Below are 15,592 nucleotides of genomic sequence, written 5' to 3'. Positions count from 1 at the left end.
GCCGAGTGCGTCCCATCTCACAGCAGTGCCTGGACAGAAGTGGTTTCTGTTTTATTGTATGTACTTCAACACATACTGAGGAGTCCAGGTACAGATGAGGTTAAGAGCTCACATTCGCTTCTTCCCCACAAGGGGTGCCGTCAGCCCCTGCCCTACCTACCCCTTCTCTCGGTTCTGTGCTTGCTGGAAGAAAGCTCAAGTGGGGAACATGAACATTTACAAAAGAGCTAAGGTTCCAGGGAATAAGAAGGCGACCCTGTGTGTGGCCCTGGCCAGGGGGCTTTCGTCCCGTGACCTCCCACAGAACCCGCGCAGCATGCTGAAGCCGACTGCAACCCGAGGCCCCGCCTGGCCAAGGCCCGTCCGTAGCTCTACTCAGGCCCTTAAGCCAACCTGGAACACGGGTTTTCTGCAAGGTCAGGGGCAGAGGACTGGGCTCCGTCCTTCTGAGTCAGTGGGAATGAGGGCCAAGCAGTCTCTTCTCATCTCTCCGCCACACCACCTCCTGCTGCTCTGTTTGCAACAGGATGCCTTCTTCAATATTTACCGCTATTTTTGGCTCTCCCCCAGGAGCTCCTACAACAAAAGGGAGCCTCAGAATCTTGCCAGGAGCCAGCCAGACCCCCACTGGCAGGTGGGGCTCCTGTGGCTATGCAGGAAGCACCTTGCCCAGAGGCCCCGTCACCTTCCCTTCCCAGCTCCAGATGGAGACCCGCATTTCCTCTCCTCTGGACACTTCCCCACCCTGACTGGTGGGCGGGGTGGACGCTCGATGGCACCCTTTCTCAGGCAGAAGCTTCCTTTAGAGAAGCAAGGGCTTCCTTTTTGCGAAGGCTAGAGGAGATTCCCAAACCGTGAGGATGGGGAAATCAGGGCGGTTTTATTTACGATGGCAACGTACAAGACTCCACTCTTAGGTGCGCGGGCGAGATAAGGACCGAGCCCAGGCCTTCTGCTTCTCCTCGGGATTCCTGGGGGCAAACTTCTCCTGCAGCTTCTTCCACATGCCTTTATTCATTTCCTTAAACTCTTCCAAGGTGTCTGCGAGAGGGGAGGACAATAAATAAATAAACAGACTGAAGTCGGCAATTTGACTATGTAAATTGGCCCCACAGGCTTTTGCCATCCGAGCACACCTTGACTTTTACACAGTGTGGGCCTGAGAGAGGGAAGCGTGGCCCCAACTTCTGATGAGCAAATCAGATGCACTTGCAGAAAAATAACTGCTCGCGTGGAGGGAGCACCTGTGCAGCAGGCCCCACGCTCAGCACCCTGTGCCTTACGGCGGTGGGACCTGGGATCCCTACCAATCTCCTCACTGGGAAACAAATGATTTAACTCTGTTAGCCTCAGGTTCCTCATCTGTAAGGTGGAGATCAAAACGCCTGCCTCCAAAGTTGTGGACTAAAGGAAATAATAGAAGAATCTGCTTGGCACCCGGCCGGCACTCAAGAAAAGCCACCTTCGTAGCTATGAAGGCAGCAGGGGGTCGGCTGGTGAGAGCCAGTGGGGCCCTTGTTCAAGAACACACGCGCACACATGCGCACGCCCCACAGGAACCAAACCCAGCGTTCTCAGTCTGGGCACTATTGACACCTTGGGCCAGATAATCCTTGTTGTGAGGCTGACCTGCTCACTGTAGGATGTTTAGCAGCAACTTGGCCTCTACCCACTAGATGTCAGTAGCAGCCCTCCTACCCGGCTCCTAGCTGTGACATCTAAACATGTCTCCAGACGTTGTCACAGGGCAATGTGGCAGTCCCCCCCCCACCCCCACTCCGCGTGGAGAACCACCGGTCCAAAGGCTCTCCAGGGCTAGAGTTCTATGCTGCCTAATTTTATCGTATTTTAAATTTAGATTTTCACATAGTATTGTTTAAATTTCATAGCCTAGATTTTCCTTGGTTAACAAAACTTCTAGAGAAAAAGAAGAGCTTTTCTGAACAAAAAGGCAACTTCTATTTATCGTCAGTGGGCTCGACTAAATGAGGACACACACTCTACTTCAGCCATGAGCCCAACATCCCACCCTGAAACCTTTCCAGAAGTCTAGGTTTTCTTGTGGGCCACAAAGTGGGATGCTGAGGGGTCCCCGCCCACTTGCAAGGCACGAGGCCTCCTTCAGAGTCTCCTATGACCCCAAGCCCAGGGGAACACACTTGGGCCCCAGACCTTGGCCACATGTCAGACTCGCCAGGCCCTCAAACACTGTAAGGTGTGTATTCTTGCCTTGTCAGAGGAAACAGTCCGTAAGCTTGTGCCATAGAGTGGCAACAAAAACACAAGGCTTATTGTGAAAACAAATTTTCAGCAAATTTCCCAGAGCTGAACTCCTGGCCAGAACAAGCTACAGCCACAGGCCAGTTGTGGGAAGTCTTCCAACTCCCCGTGCTTTGCTGCAGTCTGTCACACACACCGCCCCCCGCAACTCGCAGAGGTGTCCAGGGGCTAACAAAGAGGGTGGAAGCTGGGCCCCTGGAACGTATTTCCATTCTAATTTCAAGTTCAAACATTGCTCAAACCCTCTGGGGCCCTCAGAGTGACACGGTACATCAATGCTGGTAATTGCATGGGCCTAGGGACAGGGGAATACATTTCGATACATATTTTTAAAAACTGTTGATAAAGTAATTCTGCCTCGCCAAAATATCGTTACCCCAGTTTTCCAGAGTACTGTAACAAAAATAGGTTCAGAGTTGACATACAATAGCGGTGACACCACCAGGTTTTAATCTGTTCAGAAGGTAAGAATTCTCTGGATTCCAAATCTCCAAAACTTAGTTGCTGAAAGGCTGCCAGAGGAATAGGAAAAAGAAATTTCTAGAGTACCAGAAGGCGAATGTTTCAGGGCCATGCCCTTGCAGAAAAGGTTAGCCTATTGTTGTATACGGTATCCTTGGCAATAAAAATAGTAATTTTCCAGAACTTGCCTACTTCAACCCAGGCTCCCCTTGCCAGTACCCCCAACTCCCCCTTTGGTGACAATGGAGATGGGGAAGTAGGCAGGGGACAGCTAGGCAGGGTATTTCCTTTCCTGTTAATTGAGGTCCATCAACAACTCCCAAACGTACCTAGTTAAACCGATATCTAACCCACAAACCATGTCCCCTGGGTCAGATAACTCTTCGATGGATATCCCCATACAAGTTTATTGAATGGCTTTTTGTTTTATTTAAAACCCTCATTGTTTATAAAGCCCCCTTAGGACCATAAAAATAAAATTATTTTCCTTCCATCCTGATTTCAACTACTTCCATTTGGCAAATATGTATTCCCCTGTTCCCTGCTGCCCAGCCTTGAATTTAAAAGCTCTAAAGATGGATTTTCTTTTTTTAAATAATGCCTTTGACTTTCTCCATATTCTACGGCCAAAAAGCATGAGCCCCGAAGCTTCAGAATTTCCTCTGGGCTATTCCACAAGACTTTCCATCAAGCAGAGCGGTGTTACCAGACAATTCCCCTTGGCTGCTCAAACTCAAAGAATCATTTGCAAACTGACCGGAAAGGGCAGCTGGGCTGTCAATACCTGTGGACAGGATCAGCTTGTATTCTTCCACGGACAGGCCACTGAAGCTCGTGTCTCTGGGGCGAGGGTACTGGTCACACGGGGCAGAGAGGACAAGAGAGGATGGGGAGGGATTAGTTCTGCAGCATAACATCAGACACCTGACGATCCTGGAGAAGCCTTGCTCTCCCCGCACAGTTCACCAGTTGCGGGGCGGGGCGGGGGGGGGGGGGGGGGGGGGGGGGCGCCTCTTCAAGCCAGAGGCCCGGCTAGAAGAGCAGTGCCACCTAGAGGCCAAAGACTTGGCCTTGCTTGACGGGACCCAGGAATACTCCCAAAAAGTAGGCTGTGTGATTCAGGAGGTCTGGGTGTGCCCCCCTCCCCCATTCTGCATTTCTAACCAGCTCCCAGGGGGATGCCCGCTCAGCTGCTCAGGGACCCCACTTTGGGTTGCGAGGATTTAGAAGAAATCCCTTTTCCCTGTAGGCTAGGCATTTGGCTGTATCTCTGGAGTTACTGAACACATTGAACACATTGTTCAAACTTGGGGAAAACCACACTAAATGGAATTTGACAGTAATCACATCAGGGCTGAGGAAAAGCCCAACTTTGTCTGGCAGGACTTTCCCAAAGCACCCATCTTTATCACCAGAGTGTGGGGAAATGCCAGCTCCATCAGAGTAGATGGGAAAATACATGTAAGGCCCAAGAGTTGTCAGACACACTCCGAGCACACACTGGTCTATAAAACACATGGCTTTTATTCAAAATCATAAATAGCTTTTATTTAGGTGACCTAAAAGCCTCTACCAGGAGCCTTTGTTGGCTTGGTTGAAATTACTGGTTACATTTGAAAGTAGCAAAACCACAATTCTTTACAAAGCACTGTATAATCAGATTTTCACTCACTCTCATTGGTCATTTCCAGTCGAAGGGCTGGGGATATAAAAAAGACTGGCCCACTCACCTTGTGTTTGTAATAGTTTGAATGGAGTCGTGCTAGGCTCTCATACATCTGATCACAGGCCTCAGGCTCTGCAATCTGAAAAACAAAGAACCCCCCAAGGAAGTAAGCAAACAAGCCCCGTCTCCCATGCCTGTCTGTACCACCAGGAAGGACCCCACTTACACAAGGCATCCAAATGAAGCAGCCTGCAGCTTAGCACTAGCCTCTCCACTCCGTGGGAAGCAAACTTGGCCTACAGCTCCAGTTATTAGAAAGCTACTAGAAATCACCTTTCTGTAATGGTTCCACCTCATTAACTCCTCAACCTGCAGAAAAACTCCATCAATCAACTGGCAAACAAACATTTGCTGAGCATCTGTGACTTGTGGACCACCACACCAGCTGCAGTGGAAGCCACCACAATGAAAATATAGTATCAGAGGGGTGAACCTCAGGGCAGGGTGGGCTGCAAGAAACTGGGGAGGGGGGATTCCCGTGCTCAGCATACGGCGCAAGTGAGCCTAAGCTGGGTGCTGAAGGATGCGCAGGAGCTGGGGAGCAGAAGGGAGAGTGGAGAGGCCTTCTCGGTCAGGGTACGGTGCGAGCAGGAGGAGGCATGGACGCTGTCTATGTTTCAGACCAGACCAGTCTGGCCGAGGGCCTGAATATGCAGGGAAGAGCCTGGGTGGGAGAAAGAACAAGAGCTTTTGAGTTAAACCTTCAATATGAAATGTATTAAATACTCTTTTATGAAAGGCAAAAAATAAATTGGCTGAGCTTTCATCTGTGGTGAGCAGTTACAATTTCACAAGGAAAGCAACATGAAGAAGGCAGTGGTTTAAGATGAGATGGTTGACTTGGGGAGAATCCAAAGGGAAGAGTCCAATTAAGTCCTGCTAGAAAGGACAGGGCTTGAACACTGAGGTCTTGCGAATAGAGGGGGTGGAAATCAAGACACACCCTGGTGTCCTTGCTGGAAACTGTTGGAAAGTTGGACACATGCAGATGCGAGGTGGTTTGTCCTCGTTCATCCCTCTTTTTAGTTATGCCTTCCTTCTGCTCTTGCTATCATTTGTCTACGGTTCCTTGCATGATTCTGTCAAGAATTCTGAAAGCTCTCCAGAAAAAAAACTTTCTTTTATGTTTTCCCCAGAATTCAGATGATGGATTTTTCCAACTTAAATCCTTTCTCGAAGGAGGCAAAGCATAAATAAATCAGTAGTTAAGTGTTTTAATAAGGCAGCTCTGCTTCTGCCTCTGTGCGTGTCAAATGAGATCCCCACTTCACAGCCAACAAAAAAAATACGACCCGTCATGTAGTCTTACTTGATCTGTCCCTGCGTTCAGGCCACTCATCACGAGAATGCTCAGGTAGCCACATCAGAAGAGAGAGGATTCTGGGCTGAGGAGGTAGCCAGTGTTCGCTGAATAATAATCAAAGGCATTACTTGGGTGGACTGGCACTGAGGGCTGAACAGAAAGAAGGGATGGAAAAATGTAAGACCAGGACTGGGTTCTGACCCCTGTAGGGTAGCATTCTAGGGGCGGGTGGGGAAGTCCAGCTGGAACTGAATTCTGCAGCATGCGCTTCGGAGGAAAGCATTTCCAACATTATGGCTTCAGCGGAGCATGCATAACCACGAGCCAACATGGAAGGTAGGAGAACAGAGGCTAAGAGACACAAAAGGAAACAGAATAACACCAGCACCAAGTTTTAAATATTATGTCGATTATCAAAAGAAAATCGTCTATTTCATCTTTTGCTTGCGGTCTTCATTCTTGTGTGGATGGGTTCACTTACAAATTTAAAAATCACACACCAAGGGGTGAGGGGCGCCAGAGTGGCTCAGTTGGTGAAGAATCTGCCTTCAGCTCAGGTCACGATCCCGGGGTCCTGGGATCAAGCTCCGCATTGGGCTTCCTGCTCAGTGGGAAGCCTGCTTCTCCCTCTGCCCCTTCCCCTACTTGTTCTCTCTCTGTCTCTCAAATAAATAAATAAAACCTTTTAAAAAAAAGTCACGCACCAAGAACCTGCAGTGTGCTTGGCCCTGTGTGTGAGCAGGTGTCTGTGGCTGTGGAGAGCGACGGAGTCACACTGCCTGGCTCGGAATCCTGGCTCCTTCACTTATCAGACACGGGATGCTGGGCAAATCATGCAATCTCCCCCTGTCCCCCACACTTTAGAAAAAATTTGCCACATTTGCTTTATCACTCTCTCTATATATACATATTTTCCTTCTGATCCATTTGAGAGTAAGTTGGAGCGTGATGCTCCTTCATGCCTTAATATTTCAGTATGTTTCCTAAGAATAAGGGCATTCTCTTATATAACCATGGTTCAGTGATCAAATTCAGGACACCTGACATTGATGCAACACTTTTATCTAGTTCATCATCCATATTCCAATTCTGTCAATTGTCTCAGTTATAATCCTTATATTAAAAAAAAAAAATCCTTTTGGCCTGGGATCACTTACGGCATTTATCTGTCGTGTAGCTTTCTCCTTTCAGCTGGGACAGTTCCCTGGCCTTTCTTTGTCTTTCAAGCACTGACATTTTTGAAGCGTACCCGCCAACTTAACCTTTCTTTTAAAAAGAAAAGATAATAATAGTCCCTATTTCTGAGGGCGGTGTGAGGAAAAATGAGGTAATGCCGACATTGCTCTGAAGTTGGGGCCTGGAACACTGATCAATGTGAGTGATTTGCTTTTCTTAGTATTATTGGTAGTGAACAGTTGTAGCAGGAAACGCAGGCCTCCACCTCACAAACTACAAGAGAAAAGAGCAGAGTGTTCAGGACAACCCCCGAGATGGGTAATCCTGGCGACAGCACAACGAGGGCTGCCGTGGACCCTGGCCGGGGAGACCGGCCGGCCGGAGGGCCATGGCTGAGGACGAGCAGCGGCTACCAGAAGGAAGTGGGGGCTCTCCAGGCACAGGGCCAGCTAAAGCACATGCCGGGGAAGAGGCAGCGAGCGAGGGCATTCTGAGTGGATCAGTGTTGCCCGTGTGACTGCCGGGGTGTGGCCAGGGATGGAAGTATCGGAGGCGGACAGGATCGCCCCACCTGACCATGCCACCGCCTCTGACGCTGTTGGCTCCAAGTGGCCACCAGGCACCCCACGGTCAGCTCGGCGGGGACGAGACACTGACCCCTGGTCTCCGCCCAGTGAGCACTCATCTGCGGCACCTCTTTGCCCGATGGCCGCTCATCTGGACCTTCCCCTCCTCCCACCATCCGGCCACCTTCCCAACTGAGCCCTTAGCAACGGCGTTCATGCCCTCCTCACAGCTCTCCTGGGCTCCCACCGCTGCTGAAGGTCACCGACAACGGCGCTTCCTGACCAAACCCCCAATCTGACCTGGTCCTCGCCCTTGGAAATCTTGCCCACGCGGGTTCCCCTCCTGCCTCTCCTCCGACTTCTCTAACAGTGAGACTTTGCCATGGGGCTACTCAGCCACCTCCTACTCTACCCTCGAGGTATAGTCCTCTTTCTTCCTGTCTTTACCGTCTCTGCAGGGGCAGCAGGGCAGAGGATGGGCCCAGAGCGAGGCCGGGGTCACCTTGCAGAGCACTGCCCCCAGGAGGGCAAAGAGCATAGGGTCTGAATGCAAAAACAATGGGATCATCCGAGCTCCCTCAACCTCTTAAAATTCCTCCAGTATTAATGACACAGCCTCCTAGATATTTTACATAATGCCCGGTGCTCCACTAACAATCCGAGAAGGAACCAAACACCTAACAAGAACCAATCCCCCAAAAATGAACTTGTCACCCAACTTCTTATTTGAGGCCAGAAGGTGTGTGTATGAGGCTGTAAGAGCAGCTCGGAGGAGGTGATGAGAAGCAGGCATGCCAACTTCTAGCCAGTTGTGACTGCCGAAGGGCAGAAGCAGTCCCGGCCAATTCTGGGTCCCCGGGGCACATCCAACCTAAGCTCCGCAAGGAAAAAAGTCTTACTTACCACTTAAAAGGATTATCAATAGAAGTATCTGTCTGGGGCGCCTGGGTGGCTCAGTTGGTTGGGCAGCTGCCTTCAGCTCAGGTCATGATCCCAGGGTACTGGGATCGAGTCCCGCATCGGGCTCCCTGCTCGGCAGAGAGCCTGCCTCTCTGCCTACTTGTGCTCTCTCTATCTCTGTCAAATAAATAAATAAAACCTTAAAAAAAAAATCTGTCTGATTCCAGAAGCCTTGCCACACTCCTATATCCTATACTTTATTCACAGATTCCAGCACAAATGTGTCTGAATTTGGAAAAATACAGTTTTCCTGATGAAACGTACTGTGCACTTTTAGAAATATTCTTATACACAAGCTTTAAATTACCTGATTTTGCATTCACACCTAATGAGATTACAGGCATTTTAGGACTAACAGCAGCTCTGGGTTTGAAAAAGGCAGCAGTAGGACATTATGAAAAATTCAGCTCTGCTCCCTAAATGTGAATAAAATAGATGTTCAACTGACATAGTGTCCTTTATGGCCCTATTTTTGCTCCTTTTGCATTTCCCCTGCTCAGTCGTCAGTAAATTTCTCTTTACCATATTAAACTTTTAAACATACAAATCTACATCAGTGCCGCAGGCACTGATTTTGATTTTCAAAATTGAATTTTGGGTGGTGACTGCAATTGGTACACACAGCGGCCCTGATTCTAGTCACACAAAGGGACACAAGGGGACGCATAAGCACTTTTGGGGAAGGGTGTTGCAAATTGCTTTGCTAATTAAGGTAGAGCTGGATTCGGTCCAGGAGGATCTATGAGAAAAGGTTTTCATGCTTGGTAATGAACTTCTGAAATGAGTTCATTCCGTTACGGGAGCCTGTTCCCTTCAATTCTATTGCAAATCTATTTCTTGAGCACCTACTATGCAGAGTGCTCTGTGAGTGGGCTGTGAGGGGACATAAAGACCCAGCCTCGGCCTTGGAGAAAATGGTAATCAAGCCGAGGGGACAAGACAGGCGCGTATTAAAAATCAAACACGGCCCCGGGGCAGTGTGTAACTGAGTGCCAGATTACAGGAAATCAGGGGTGGGAGTGGGTCACCCGGCCTGGCTGACAGGGCAGACGTGGCAGGGGTCTTGAGTTTCACTGCAGTGACAGTTCACAGAGAGGGGGAGCCAGAGTCCCGCACTGCGGGAGTTCGGCCGCAAGGAGCTGGGCCTGGGTAGAATGGGGATCAGAGTAGCTGCAAGCATGCATGAAAAAGCAGGGGACAAGGATGTTCTAGGCAAAGCAGGGTCTTAAGCTGAGCCGAGGAGTGCTTCAAGGGCCTGGGAAGGCAGCAAATCTTGGCAAGCCATGTGTGTCTGCGGGGTGGTGTCCACAGTGCACTAGATTCTCAAAGGTTAAGAACCACTTAATTATGGCCAATTTGGGAGGCAATGAGGGGCCAGGGCACGTGCTGCGGTGCGGTGAGAGGCAAAGCAGGCTGGCACCAAGGATCGGAGGGCGGTCACACACCTGCCTGCCACTCATCCAGGAGGCAACAGGCAGACCCACAGGGCTCCGAGTAAAGTGAAGACCCACTGAAAGTGGTCCATAATTTATCGCTCTAGCAGGATGAGCACTTCAGTCTTTAACCAAGCACAGAAAGCTGCCATCCCGTGGTCTAAACACTACCTTAACTCGCTCTAGGTCCGCCTGGAACTGGGAGACGAGAAAAAAGAAAAAAGAAAAAAGATTCCCTCTCAGAGATGATTCTCCTCAGAACTCCTGTTTCGCAGCGGGTTCAATATTATAGCTAAAAATAGCATAATCTGTCCTTAGGCCGTGCCTCAGAAACTGGCCTTCTAGGGGCCCGCATATGGTGGTGGGCACCGCTGAGGTGGTGTCCCCGCAATCAGCACAGGCCAGGCAGTGTGGCTCCCTGCCACAGTGAGGAAGCCTAAAGACCGGGGCTCCGCCAGATGACCGAGAAAACAGAATTATATACAACCCTTACATTCTCCCCTGAGAACTGGAAATTATCATTTACATTACTGCAAACCCAAGATGCAGTTCAACTTTTTCCAAACGAGGCTGAGAGAATTTAAACCCGGGTATAATGCAAGAACTCACTGGTGGGTGAGCCCCTTCCTGGGTGGCCGCGTTTCCAGGCTGCTCCTCAGAGCTGTGACTGTGCTAGATTAGTAGGTGCCGGTGTGCAGTCAGGGATCCTTCAGGAAGCTGCTCGTGCACCTAGAGAACTCAATAGAAGGACTGGCCCCTTTCCCTGTACTTAAGTCAACAATTAGAGTTGTTTTGCCACCTTCCCCCATGATGTGATTCTTTTATTAAGCTCTTGGTGCTGCAGGAGATGTGTTTTCTTGAAGAGACTGTATTCAGCGGGGGCAAAACCCATAACCATTAACTTGCAAAAAACTGCACAAAAGGATGGAGGGTAGAAGAGGTGGTAAGTGTGCTCCTGCTTCCCACCATCACCTCCCTCTTGGTGGGTTCTGGGTGGACCATGAGACTCCCCAAAGGGCAATCTGAAGTGGAATCAGTGGAGGCGGAGGTTTCTGTACTCCGCCTCGAAGTCTGAATGCCTGATTTGCTTTCTAGTGAGTACGGCCCTTCTGCACTGGTATCCCACCTGAGGGTCATCTTTCTTCCGATCTGTACTAGGGGGTCATGGCTGGGGCAAAGAAAAGCAGGTGGGTAAACACACATTTACTTCTTTGGCAAAACTGTCACTCGTTTGAGCAGGGCAAGAGGGAAAAGGGGTGGCTTGATGTTCATGGAACAAGAGGCCTTTTTAGCAAGAAAGAACGTGGAAGAAATGGCAGCTGAGGAGAGATGAGGCACCAAGGAGGCAACGCCAGATCAGGACCAGGACGGCTGGGCCTGTTGCTTACTTGTCTTACCACTGACTCCCCAGGGGACCCCAAGTAAGTTGTTTTAGGTTTCTGTTTCCTCATCTGTAAAGTGGGAGTAAGTGATGGCCACCTTCCTCAGCTGCGCTTAAGGACTAAACTAAATGAGAGTATGCATGCAAAAGCGTGCCGGAGCACTGTTCAGTGTTATTGTTAAGATCCAGGAGGTCAAGAGGCCAAGACTGCCTGCCTCTCTCCTCTACAGGAACAAGGAGGCTGTGGAGCCGAACTGCCTCTCCGTCTAGTCGGGTCTTTCTGGCCACTGACGTAACCAAGGGGGAGCTCCCCACCCATCACCCAACTGGGTCTAATGCTCGCTGCCTGCTGCCGGCTTAATGAAGAGTCTACCGGAACCACCTTTCTTTCTCAAGGTTTATAAATGATCCATGATCCAGGGTGTCAGTGGGAGTGACTCACAGTGCTGTTCTCAATTCTAGCAAGGGGATGCTCCCTCTAAAAATTATCACCAAGATTTACTAAGCCCAGGGGCATTCTCAGGTGCCATCAGGATGAGGCACCATGACAGTGGTCCTGAGTAATGTGCCTGCTGCCACCATGATATACTGGTTCACTCTACCAGGGATGCATTCATCAGCGGCTCCAGAACCATCATCAGAGCCATGACTTGCATCTAAAACCACGACTCAAATCTGTGCGGGCCTTCGACTGATTAGAACTATCTCCCCAGGTGACGACAAAGGATGACAACTCCAAAAGAGAAAGCTATACCCTCCTTTTCTGGGCCCTCTTACGCTAAGCCAAGTAGGCGAATGTCACACTCTCTCACCTCCCCAAGGCTCCAGCCTCTGTCAGCCTCCTCGCTGGCTGCTTTCACCACCTGAATTTCAGTAGACTAAACTGCACGTCTACCCGACTGTTAAGTTTCTTGACAGTAAGGACAAGGCTATGTCCCTCTTCTGGAGTTCCTAAGGTTCCCCCCACACTGCAAGCTCTCAAATTCTCACCACTCAGGACACAGAAATATTCCTTCTCACTCTTCGCTACTTCTTGCCACCTACTTCTGCCGCACCTGCAACTGTATTCAAATGATTTTTGTCTCATGAGTCATAACCGATCATTTAATCGCTTCATCCAGACATTTACTGGTTGTCCTTTATGTGCCAAGAACTATGCTAGACACTGGGGGGAGAAAATAAATGGCACCCTCTCTATTCTCAGGAGGCTCACACTAAAAATACGTAGGGAGCAGAGCCCTAGAAAAGTCTATGGAGTTTGTAGAGTTGGGACTAGATGCAATTCCTGCCTTCGAGATCTTGGTATGCTGGACCAGTGAAGACCACTGTAAAAGGTGCGTACGTGTAGCACCCCAGCCCCTGCATCCCCCAAGCCCCGAGCCAGACACTTCATCCATGCCCGCCACCCCATCTGAAATCTGGTTTCCAGGACACCCCTGGGCATGTTCTTGCTCCATTAGGTGGGCTGGCTTGGCTCTTTGTTGGGCTAAGTTGCAAAAAAAAATATGTTCCTGCTCTGACAGGGTCATGGCCAAGTCTGGCAAAAGTCATTTCTTCAGGTTGTGTGTTTATGTATCACATTTCCTATCTCTGACCTCTTGCCTGAGCCCCAGGCTCAAATATCTCACTGCCTACTTGACATTTCCACTTGGAGGTAAGTCCACTTGGCATCTCAAATTTAACACGTCTAACACTGAACTCAAGATGTTCTTCCCACACCCCACCTGCTCCTCATCTAGTCTTTCCCATCTCAGTAAACGGCACCTCCTCCCACCCAGTTGCTCAGGCCAAAAAAATCTAGGTGTTCTCATTGGTTTCTTTTTTTCCCTTTACGTCACATCCACTATATTAGCAAGTCCCGTTGAAGCAACCTTCACAGTGCAACCCGAATCTAGCCACTCCGTCTCCTGTGCTGCCTCCCTCATCCAAACCACCATTATTTCTTGCCAGAGTAGCCTTTTCTCCAGCCTCCTTGTTCCTATCCTCGCCCCTATAATCCATTCACCACATGCAATCAGAATGATCTTTTAAAACAAATAAATTGGGGGTGCCTGGGTGGCTCAGTCGTTAAGCGTCTGCCTTTGGCTGAGGTCATCCATCATCCCAGGGTCCTGGGATCGAGGCCCGCGCTGGGCTCCCTGCTCAGCAAAAGCCTGCTTCTCCCCTCTCCCACTCTCCCTGCTTGTGTTCCCTCTCTCACTGTCTCTCCCTCGCTCTGTCAAATAAGTAAATAAAATCAAAATAAATAAGACAAATAAATTAGGTCACGTCAGTCTTCACAAATTCCCCAATGGCTTCTTGCTGGCCTTATGATAAAATCCAACTCCCAACCAGAGCCTGTAAGACCCTACTGCACCTGGCCCTTGTCGTCCTCTGACCTCAACTCTTAGCAAACTCCATCTCACTCACTCCCCTTCAGCCACTCTGGCTTCCTTTCTGTTCCCCAACACGCCAATCTGTTTCCTGTGTAGGACCTCTGCCTGGAATGCCCTTCCCACCAAGTATACAGTCAGCTCATCTTCTTCCCTTATGTCTCGTCTATGTGTCACCTCCTGAGCCAGGCCTTCTCAGAACTAGTATTACCCTTGTATCATGCTACTATTTTACATCCAGCACAGGACTGATCTGGACTATCTTACATACGTCTACTTGCTTACTGTGTCCCAGACCAGAATGTAAACTTCAACTTCAGGTGGACAGGACTTCCGCTGTCTAATTCACTACTGTCTCCCCAGCACCTAGCACAGTTCCCAGCACATGGTGGGTGCTCATTGAATATATGCCGTGTATGAATGAGTCCCAGAGCCGCCCTAGCACCAACCTGGAGGAAAGCAAGAACGTAGGTCTACTACTCACACAGGGGCAGGGGTTGAGGTCCCAAACCTGCTGCACGGGCTTACAGGGGCCCAGGTAGCAAAGGCTTAGCTGGGGCCCTGCAGAGGTCCTTGAGGTTCAGCTCAGTCACTGCGAGGTAACAGCACCGTGTCAGGGAAGCTATAAGCCTGAGACTGTCACCATCTACGACTGCTGTGCGTCTCAACCCCGGCTGCACCTACAATCGTCTGGTGAAAGTTACAAAATACCGAGGCCAAGGCCCCAACCCCAGAGGTTCTGATTCAATTAAGGCTGAATGGTTCCGGACACCTAGATTTTTTCAAAAAGTTTCTTCAGTAATTCCAAAGTGCAGCCAGATGAGAGCACTAAGGCGAAGTTGGGGTCGTCGTTCTCTGCAGTTCCGGGAGGGGTGGGGGTACAGGAGGGTCCGCGCGCACGTGCGGCCAGGGAGGCAAGGCTCGCGCATGCGTGGACCCCACGGCTCGCCCGCTCGTGGGCCCCACCCGTGCCTCGTCCTTTCCGCCCCTCGCCCCAACCGCCACCCCGCTGCAGGCGGACCCCACAATCCGGTCACCTGGGTGTTCTCTCCCTCCCGAAAGGCCTGTGCCACCCGCTGCCGCAGGTAAGCGCCCAAGTCCCGGCCCCGTTTGGTCTCGTCCACTGGCCATTCCTCACACAGCTTAAGGAAACGCCGGTAGCGGCTGGCCGCCATTTTGGGCCCCGTTTGTCCGCGCCCTTGAGGGAGGAGTCGGCGCGACAGACGGCGCTTGCGCACTTAGGCTCTCCAGCTTCCCGGGGAGGTGGTGGGGGGGGAGGGAGGGAGGAATGAGCGTGCGCGAGTTCGCGGGCGGCCCGGCGCTCTCCAGGTAGGGGCGCTGCTCTCCTGTCTCTGCGAGCGAGGTTAATTCGGTGTCCTCCTCCTGGACCGGACCCAGCTCCCAGGGGCCAGTCAGACGCGGAGTACTCGAGGGACAGGTTTGCTTCTCTTCAATGACTGCACAAGCTCCACACTAGCAGACTTCCTCGGAGACCTCTGCTAATTTGCATAAACGAATACATTTGCATGTAAATTCAGGTGGTTATTCGATGAAGATGTGTATGAATTTAATCACATAGCACGCGCGCGCAGGTTGTTCGCCTCCCCTTCTCTCCTTTCACAGCCCCTGTCCTTGCCACTACCACTTGGTAGTGCTCTTTAGCTCTTGTTGCTCTCTCCCCAGCCCCTGTTTGTATCCCTTCAGAGCTCCCCTCCCCAAACGGGGCACGTGTCCCTGGGCGGCACAGATTTCCCAGCTTGAGCAAAGTCAGCTGGGTTGATTCAGCCTGGGAAACTTGTTTTACCAAGTCTTTTCTTATACATCTCCAGCTGCAGCATCATGTGGACTGTCATAATTTTTCTTTTCAAGATACCCCCACCAGTTTCCTTAAGAAATCCTCAGCCTGCCTTTGCTGAGCCGGGCTCTTGTCTTC

General features: G+C 50.5%; 1 protein-coding gene across 2 annotated transcripts; it reads right to left on the bottom strand.

Moving 5' to 3' along the window:
* Window positions 1-26: 26 nt before the first annotated feature.
* Window positions 27-14,882, bottom strand: UQCC2 (ubiquinol-cytochrome c reductase complex assembly factor 2). 2 transcript variants are annotated; one of them, XM_025862533.2, is made up of 5 exons: window positions 14,697-14,882; window positions 4,473-4,547; window positions 3,500-3,596; window positions 902-1,041; window positions 27-576 (listed from the first exon to the last, which is right to left on the bottom strand). In XM_025862533.2, exons 1-4 carry the CDS (start codon window positions 14,832-14,834, stop codon window positions 914-916), a joined length of 438 nt encoding a protein of 145 aa, XP_025718318.1. In that variant the 5' UTR covers window positions 14,835-14,882; the 3' UTR covers window positions 27-576; window positions 902-913. The 2 variants fall into 2 exon arrangements, with proteins under 2 accessions (XP_025718318.1, XP_025718320.1); XM_025862535.2 differs by having other exon boundaries at window positions 3,527-3,596; window positions 14,697-14,878.
* Window positions 14,883-15,592: the final 710 nt, after the last annotated feature.

Source organism: Callorhinus ursinus, unplaced genomic scaffold (assembly GCF_003265705.2).
Source record: "Callorhinus ursinus isolate GAN/ISIS: 27379988/994484 unplaced genomic scaffold, GSC_fseal_2.0 scaffold59, whole genome shotgun sequence".
Classification (NCBI taxonomy): domain Eukaryota; kingdom Metazoa; phylum Chordata; class Mammalia; order Carnivora; family Otariidae; genus Callorhinus; species Callorhinus ursinus.
Note: the sequence above shows the minus strand (reverse complement) of the source record. Positions and strands in the feature narration are given on the sequence as shown.